Source organism: Cicer arietinum, chromosome 7, assembly GCF_000331145.2.
Source record: "Cicer arietinum cultivar CDC Frontier isolate Library 1 chromosome 7, Cicar.CDCFrontier_v2.0, whole genome shotgun sequence".
Classification (NCBI taxonomy): Eukaryota; Viridiplantae; Streptophyta; class Magnoliopsida; order Fabales; family Fabaceae; genus Cicer; species Cicer arietinum.
Window position 1 is genome coordinate 13,764,256 of NC_021166.2, and position 9,471 is coordinate 13,773,726.

At 38.1% G+C, this 9,471-nt stretch overlaps 1 protein-coding gene across 1 annotated transcript in view; it reads right to left on the reverse strand.

Annotated features, from left to right (window-relative positions):
* Positions 1 to 7,500, reverse strand: part of LOC101497795 (uncharacterized) — a 9,713-nt gene extending 2,213 nt beyond the window's left edge. Inside the window, exons 1-6 of the mRNA XM_004509151.4 lie at positions 2,181 to 7,500; positions 1,847 to 2,085; positions 1,630 to 1,771; positions 650 to 848; positions 160 to 501; positions 5 to 72 (exon numbers count right to left, since the gene is read on the reverse strand). Coding sequence (XP_004509208.1) covers positions 5 to 72; positions 160 to 501; positions 650 to 848; positions 1,630 to 1,771; positions 1,847 to 2,085; positions 2,181 to 7,076 — 5,886 coding nt within the window. The 5' untranslated portion in view covers positions 7,077 to 7,500. The remainder of the gene's footprint in view (positions 1 to 4; positions 73 to 159; positions 502 to 649; positions 849 to 1,629; positions 1,772 to 1,846; positions 2,086 to 2,180) is intronic.
* Positions 7,501 to 9,471: the final 1,971 nt, after the last annotated feature.

The window sequence follows — 9,471 nt, forward strand, 5'->3', positions numbered from 1 at the left end:
CAGCAGGAAGGGATACACTAAGAGGCTCCACAGATCTAGATATGCTTGCTGATTGCTGATCACATCCTACACCTGCCAGAGTAATTAATATTATTAGCATATAGACAGAAGAAACAAAAAACTATACCAACGTCTTATATAATGAGGGAAAAGAATCACCTGCTACTACCCTATCAATATCTGCTGCTACAAAACTTTTAGCATCTGAAACTGAGACAGAACTAGTACCCAATCTATTACCAACAATCTCATCACTACCAATGGCAGCAACAGCAACAGCAGAAGCAGCTGCTTCAGCTTCAGCTTCCGCATCACAATCTTCTAAATGGCCATGAGATCCGTTGCCATGTTTCTCTTTCTCAAAGAAAAGACCGCAATCATTGTCAGATCCAGCAAGATTGTGGGATATTTTCATGTCTGATCTAGATGATCGATGGGGGCCAATGCCTTGAGACACAGCTCGGCTGCTAGGAGGAAGAACAGTTGGAGATGTCACAGCCCCTGGAACAAAAAGAAATATCCTTCATAAGCAGGGAAACTTAACATCCAGAAATATTACTTCAAACTGCAAGAAAGTAGTAGCCTTTCAATGTTTTTATGACCAAATAATTGACTAAAACAAATCCCAGTGAAAATTTTATTTTCTAACCAAATTGAATTTTCTCTCCAGCTAGCAAGGAATTTATTGGACTGGCAGCAGATGAGAATGCTTTCTCTTTTGTCAAAATGGATGGTGCTGGCAAGTTGGATTCATTAACAGCACCTGTCAAATTGCCGCTAGAAGCCTGTGAATCAAACTGCTGAGGCTTCATAGCCTCGTCAAGTTGTGTCTGTGTCAGGGCCATGACCTGTCATGAAATTAGTTTTACAATACATCAAATTTTAAACTGAAAAATTATTGCAATATATTCATTTTAATAATATTGGCTCCAAGTACATTGTCTGCTCCCTACAATGAACTCCACATGTCACTTAATTTTATCACTACAGAAGCATTAGAGACTTGAGTGCACCAAGTGAGATCTCGACCACACCGACACTTGTGGGTGTCAATAAGAATTGAGCAGGCCAATTTAGGTTAGGAATGATATATTGTGCCAACTGAAGGGTATCCCTAGCCAACAATGAAGAAAGTATTGTTTTGGTTGACAATATAGTCCTCCCTCCGGAATGAAATATAAACTTGTATTTGAAAAACGTTGATTTATCTGGTTCAAATACTCTCTTCACTTATATTTCATTCCCAAGAGAGTAGGTATAGACCTAAGTGCAGTTGGCTGCAGGCTATTTCAGATTGATAAACTGGCAAATATATTCTTTACATATTTATATAAGTCTCAAAATAGTAGTTTCAAATAATTTATTTGATTCAAGTTTATAAAAATTAAATTAATTTGCATAAAATTGCAAAATTAATTGTTACTTAAAAAAGATTAATATTTGCTGTGTTGTAATTGAAATGGTATTACATAAGCTTTATACATACACAGTAAAACCCAATCTCGCCCAATTATATATATGAGGGGCTTGATGTAAGCATTGTCGATAAAGTTAAAGCACAAGAGTCAGAAATTATGACATTTCCTTTGCCACAGCTATTTTAAAAAGGGAGGAGGGGTGAGTTCAAACCTGTTGGCTAATTTGCACATTGCCCCAAGAACCCAAAGAGGTCTGAACATTATCAAGAATCTTGTTCTTGCTTTCAAATATCACCCCAGACCCAGGGTCTTTTTCACGACCAGAAACTGATGGGAGATTTGTATGAGGTGACCTGTAAGATGAAAAATAAGAATCATGTTTCTTGTACAATGACAGCCACGCAAAAAAATTACAAGACTGCAACTACCTGTTCGTCTGTGATCTTAAATCAGGCTGGGCGTCAATTTTCAAAGGAGGCGTGCCTATTGGAGGTAATGCCTGGGACAGTAAGTTTGAATTATATCCAGAAGATGAGGATTCACTCTTTGTCATCCCATGCACGTCAGCACCACTATAGTTAGACACTTCTCCAGTAGAAATGGATCCTTTGCTTGAATTGGCCATGGTCACAGTACTTCGTGAAGTTGAACGGGTTTTCCGTGGCACCTAGTATAAAATAAAAAGACAAATATAAAAGATGCACCATAAAATAAGGCAACGCGAATAGATAGGAACTGAGAAGCTTAACTTATAACTAGTACCTTTGCAACCCGAGACTTAGCCTTGATTTCTTTCTCTCTTTGTTCTCGCCGATCATTTATCATTTGCCTCTTTGACCTGACTTCTATGAAGTCGTCTTCATCACTGGGAGCTTCAATTCCAGGTTGCTCAAACACACGTATAATTCCACTTTGCAATGGTGCATCAACATCTTCCTCAGAACACAAGTTCCTTTTGAGATTACTATGCCCAGAATGTGAAATGCTCTGAGCCTTTGTTGATTCTTTTCGTTCAACATTCCCAGCCCTGCTTCCAAAATCTAAGCCATGTGAATCTTCTCCACCTGACTCCACTGTCTGTTTTCCCAATTTATCGGTGAAAGACTTCCTAGGTCCAGTTCTTCCAGATATGCCTATTCCTCTTCCAGTGACATTTGATCTATTGTCCAACCCAAACTGATCAGTTGAAACAGAACTGGAAGGCTGCCTCTTCTCAGCATTTTCCCGAACTCGAAACTCAGTGCGCTGTGTATTCCTATTAGGCCTCCTCATAAATCCTCTGGAGTCCGGGCGATTTACCCTTGGAACTGGACCTGACGATTTTGAGCTTGAAGTTTTCACTGTATAGACATATCTCTGTCCTCTACCCCCAGATACAGGATACCGCGTTTTTGACTCCATTAAATCTTTCTCTTCTGAAACTGAATGAAGAGATGCTACTTTGATATGAGGCTGAACGTCTGATTGTTTAACATTGGATGAAGTACTGCTGCCCTTTCCAACTACATTTTGGCTCCCCCGCTTGTCCAATTGGAAATTGGTTGCAATCCTAGTGTTATTATTAACATCATGGGGAGGAGCATAAATTTGTCCCTGCCTTATTCCAGCCATATTTTCTGCATTCTCACTTGCCAGTGAACCATGCGATAAGTTCCTTGAATTACCTGGTTGGCCGTGAACAGAATGATGCCTGATATCTTTCTTAATAAAGGAATTGGAGGTTTCCGGGGCACTTTGAACTGGAATTTGACTCCCAGAGTTGTGATTAAAAGGGAAACCAGATGGGATATTAGGCTGAACATATGACATTGATTGAGGACCCAGAGGCATCATCCCCTGTGATACGGGAGATGAATACCTAAGCTGGCCAAATTGAAATAAAGGAGCCTGTGATGGGTGCATGTGAGTGAGGGGTGCACCAACCTGCGGATGCAGATGCAGTGGCATCTGTATAGAACCTATCTGTATGGCTGGTACTGGAGAAGGTATCAATGATGGACCAGAAAAAAGACCAAATTGAAGCTTAATAGGCAACTCAGCTTGACCTGGAGCAGCAGATGTAACAATTTGACCTGAAGATGTGTAGTGCGGGCCAATAATAACCGAAGATGGTGTGCTATGATTGGCAGAAAGGCCATTAGAAGCTTCCACATTACTTAAACTCTCAGATGCCACATTTGGAGTCGGCTTTACTGATTCCTGGAATACACTAGAAGAACTATTGAGATTCACCTGAGAGGTATCTTCAACAGGTTGAAGGGCTTTGCCATCATTGCATGCATTGTCAAAAGGTACTTCTAGAGTGATGTTAGGAGCCTGTTGTACCATATATGTAGTTTCTTCATTTTTCGAAGTCCTTTCAAACTCCTCATTGGGCATCCCAACTTGAACACCCTCATCAAATCCTAACACTAGGTTATCCATCAAGTGTGGCAATCCTTTTTCCTGCAAATGCATATTTTCAAAATCCTGGTGGAGGTCAGCATTATCATCTCCTTCATGCACTTCATCTTCTTCCCGATAATCTTCATCTTCATCATATTCTTCTTGTTCCTGGAACTGCTCATTATTCTCTGTAGTCCACTCATCATCATCTTCATCACTAGAGAGAGCACCCGAAGCAACTACATTCTCTTTACCAGCAGTGGCAGGTGTTGCAATGGATTCATTATCTGGAGCCAAGAGGTGGCCACTATTGTTTTCTTCAGAAGTCAATATCGCAGAAGACTGTCCAGAGTCATCTAGGTCATCATGAGAGAGATGTGTTGGTGAACTAGGGGGGCTCGAAACAGAGAGTGAAGACTGAGAATCGCACCTTGGTGTGGCCTCCACTTTATGGTCCTCATTCTCAGCAACCTCTTGAAGTGGATCAACTATTTCAGGTTGCCCATGATTCCCATTGTCATAACCAGTTGACAGAGTAGAGTCACTCCTTGTTGCCTGATTATACGGCATCTCACTTTCTAGGAATGCAGAAGGACCGGGGTGTTCATTTCCGTTCCTGTAAGTTCTGTGAACTGAAGTAAGCGGAGGGGGAAGAACACGAGGCTGCCTGACAGAATACCGTGATCTCCCCAAGGCATAAGGTCCATCTGCTTCAGAGTTCTGGTAAGGACGGTCGGTGAATGGAGGAAATGCATTGCCACGGGGACGGCTCTGTGGCCAACCATCACCAAATCTTTCAACAAAATTTTCATTAAAATCAGAATGCATCTCTGTATTTCTGCCAACATGATCTCCATCTGCAGGTTGATTCCACCTGTGGGCTTTAACATGAGCATATTCATCTAATTGAGGCTCTGAAATTCCCCCTTTATAATAAGTCCTTGAAGGTATAAGTCCGGCACCACCATTATATTCTTTCTTCATAAATGGCTTTCCAACAATGGATGAATCTCTACGGGAACTGTTGTGACTATTCTCCTGATCATGTGGATAGAATGCTGGGCAACTCCAACTCTCATATGCATCTCTTCTCCATGAATTAACTGGTTTTCCTCTATCTGCAAAGTTGGAAGATAAATCTCTAGAGAAATGAGACCTGGAGCCCATCTCCAATGGCCTATTCACACTTGATGAATCAGAAGATGCTGAAGTTAATATCCTGTCAACCATTCTTTCACTATCCTCCCAATCACCTGCAGAATCTGTAGCTCTGGAGGCATCTCTTTCATTCACATTTGCAGGCATTTTCTCATCGGCAACAACTGGAGCATTATTGTTACCTTTGGCGGCTTCAGCCTGCCTCCTAGCAATCTTTTGTTCCAATTCTATAAGTTTTTGTTTAGCAGCTTGTTTCCTCCTCTCCTCTTCTAAAAACATTCTTTGTTTCTCTTCTTCCCTCGCTATCCTCTGCTCTTCAGCCTTCCGCAAAGTTTCAATCCTATCTTGTTCTTCCCTCCATGCTGCCTCTCTTGCTTCTTCTTCCAACCTCCTCTGCCTCTCTTCCTGTTCTCTAGCAAGTCTGAATCTTTCCTCCTCTTCTCTACGAGCTAGCTCCAACGCCCTTTCTTGCTCTTCAATGATTCTCTGCCGCTCCTGTTCTTGCATCCTCTGAACCCTTTCAAGCTCAGCCTCAAATGATTCTCTAACAGGATCATGGAAATCTGTTTGCTTGAGTACATCCTTCTTCTTCTTCACCACCCCAACAAGACCAGTTGAAAAAATATCCTTCCCATCAAAAGCAGAAGCTCCAAAATCTTCCAAGTAAGTCTTTTCACTCTTTGGCAAATTGCGCTTCTCTCTGCCAAAATTAAGCAAAGGATCATTAACAGGAAGCCCTTTACCACCCAAAGAAAATGAAGACTTCGACACCGAGCTCTGAGCAGAATCAACTCTATTCCTGTTATATTGATCACCACCATAACGATCCCTCATCCCATTTCGTTCACCATATGATTGCACCATATTATTCCAAGGCTGTTTCCCACTTTGAACATATCCCACATCCCTCTTTCCAGAATCATCATGAACAACATCTCTGAAAGGGGCCGAATTGTACTTGTTATCCTTCCCTACATCTCTATTCCCACTAGACGGCCTTGCACCAACAACCCCATTTCTCTCATTTCCAGCAGCATCTTTAACTCCAAACCCATCTTTCGAATTCCTCCATGAAGAGGAACTGGAGGAATTTCCTTCCCTTGCAGGCATTCTATCATAAGAGTCCACCTTAGGAACTTCACTGGAGGAAACCTTTCCAGCTTCATTGCCCCTCAGCTGTCCCCTCTTATGATCAAAACCACCAACATGCTTCTGTGGCAAAACACCAACACGAGGCATATCAAAATCCCAAAAAGCATCACTCTTGAGAAATCCATGATCCCTGCCCTCTCTGCTCCGCTCTGTGAAACCATAACCAGTATCCCGTTCATCATCAGCCCAATCAGATCTCGGGTTCAACCTTACCAGAGGCAAAGGACCCGGAAAAAACTCATCTTGATTCATACCACCTCGGCTTTGATTCGCCCCACGAGAGCCAATAAAACTTCGATTTTCACGGCCATTTTCACCGAGAAAACTCCCAGTGCGAGGAACATTATACCTAGAGTTCACATTATTAACAAGTGAAGAAGTATTACTATCAGCATCAGCATTCACATCCTTACCCTTCTTCTGTTCAACAGATACATTCTCATTCTTAGGCTTCTGATTCGAATTCTCTTGGATCTTCTGATTCTGGCCAGGACCAGGTGCAGGAGGCACCAACGTGGCACGCAATGAAGGAAAATCCTCTCTTCTCAACACCGCCGACGAAACAGGTGGAGGAGGTGCCGCTCCAACCACCTTACTAACCGGCCGGGACACATCCTCTGGAAAAATCGGCTCTTTTTCCTGCAAAACCACCGCAGCAGGCTTTGTCCAACCAACACCTGACGAAGATGGTCTTGAACCGCTACCCGAACCGGCTCCTCCAGCCGGACCACCACCGGATCCAAGCGAATCGAACCGTTCATGCTCTTTCCTCAGCGAAGGGAGGTTCAAGGGGGGTGGAACGGAAAGCTTCGACCCCGCCTTTTGCGAACTTCGAGGTCTGGAGAGAACCGCCATACCCCCAGCGGCGGGTCGCGCCGTTCGGGTGGATCCGAAAGCGGCGGAGTTTTGTCCATACGACTTGTTGAGATTCACAGACACATATTTGGTGCCGGAATTTGCCATCGCAGTCGCACCGCAAGTGTGAATCGCCAAAGCATGAAAACCCTAACACTTTTGATTTCTACTAGTGATCTAAATCGTGGAAGATCGAATCAAATCGAACCTTGAAACCCTAACCCTAAGAGTGATGATCGAAAAAAATGCTTCAGCTTTGATCGATCGATGGATCGATCGATCTCGGTTTCCTTTTGGTTATGATTTTTCCTTCAATTAGGGTTAGTGTGATGTGAATTAGGGTTTGAAATGAAAGGGGGGAATGGGATAAGAGGGTAACCTCCGGGAGCGTAAAATAGTGCGCGGCGGTGGTTAGGAGCGCGATCAATTAGAGAAGCCCTACTCTAATTATATGTTTTTGTCTAAGCGGAGAGAGACAGAGAGAGAGAGAGCAGAAAAAAAAAAAAGAGAAGTTAACAACGATCGAGTAGACCAAACTAAGGAAAAGCTTTTTTGTCTTCGTGTTTTAACCCATATGTTTCTAGATATTTATGTTTCTGCCACACCTCCATTTTTTTAATAATAAACTGGTTTCTTTTTATCATACAAGTATCTTTTTTGACTGAATTTCTTTTATAGATAATAAAAAATTCAATTAACAAATGATAATATATTTGCCTCGAATTCAAAATCGAAACTTATTTAATATATCTTGTAAATAAAAATGTTTAACCTATATTGTTATTATTTCAATATTTTAGCTATAAATCAACTTATTAAATACATACATCAACGGGAATATTTACTAATTCTATTTATTATAATATATTATCAAAAAGTGTATATCACATTAATGTTGTGATACTAAACTGACATAATAAAAGTTTTGCCATAATTTAAAAATTTATAGATATCATTTGTATATTTTTCAATTTTATGGTGATTAGATAAACTAATGTTTGGTATAAAAATTCTTGAGTTGTGGAGAATATGCTTAACATGAGACACAGTCACTATGTTTTGTATGATTTTATTAGATTATTAGATGATATTTTGCAACTTTTTTTTTATTTTTAAGATTGGATCTTTGCCGCACGTACTTACCAAAAAAATCAATCAAATTACACGTACTTACTAAAAAATCAATCAAATTTACTTTGTTTGGTGTTTTATTGATTTGTTTTGATGATGGTAATAGAGACGGCTTAAGAATGAATTCTCTTAATATTTATCAATTTTTAAAATTTTAACTCTTAAATCTTTTTTTTTTACTATTTTTTTTTTCTAATAGAATGCTAACAAGTGTTTTAAATGTACTGATTAAGTAATTAAATATAAAAAAAAATTAAAAAGTATTAGAAATTGCATTTTTTAACTTTTTTAAATTTATTTTAATACAAAATTTTTAATTTTAGTTTCATTTCAAAGTAAAGATTTCAATCATCTTTCTTATCACATGAGGCGATTCATTCCCAACTCCTCCATACCCTCGAACTATAACACATTAATTATAATTTTTTTTTATAAATAATATATAAAGAAAAATATTTGTTATTGATTAATTAGTCAAAAGTTTATTTTTTATAAATCAAATAGTTAAAAGAGAAATGTGTATAGTAGTGTGTGTCTTAAATATATTTCGGATAAAATTTGATTAAATTATAATATAGTAAATATAACTTACTGTATAAATCAAACATTGAATAAATATTTGTCAATGATCAATTAGTTAAAAAGAAATATAGATGTCGTTAGTATTGTGTATATTGAGTTTCTTTTATATAAAATTTTGAAAAAAAAATATAATACACCATTTATAACTATAATTTATTATATAAACTCTAAAATGGACAAATACTTTTTTATTAATGTGTTAGTTAATTGATGATTTTCACGAGATCAATGTTATTTCACTAATTGTATTGCTATAATGATTAAAATTTATCAATAATTTATAAGTTTGTAACTATTATAAAATATAAACACGACTATATTTTTTAAAACAAAATCATTATCATATTTAAAACGAAAAATGCTAAATATTATTGTAAAAACAATAACCAAAGGCAAAAAATTATATTTGTCATCTTTACCATAATATATGATTAATTTTCTCAACTTAAAATTTTAGTATCCATATGTCATTGAGTTGTCAAAAATATGTTTCATGTTGCATGAACGAATCTAAAACTAACGTATATAGACTTTTAATGTTTAAAGTTTTAAATGTCATAGTACTTCATTAAAGTTGACATCTTCATGACATTTGCATATCTAAAGTTTGAGATATATATAGAAGTAAAATTATATTTTTATCTTTTATTTTATTGTAACAGTTTAATTTTTATTATTATTTTATTTGAAATTGATCCTTCGTATTTTAAAACTAATACAAATTAATCTTTTATTTATGTTTTTTCTATAAAATATTGATGTGTCAAGCCGCAAATAAAAAATAAATAAA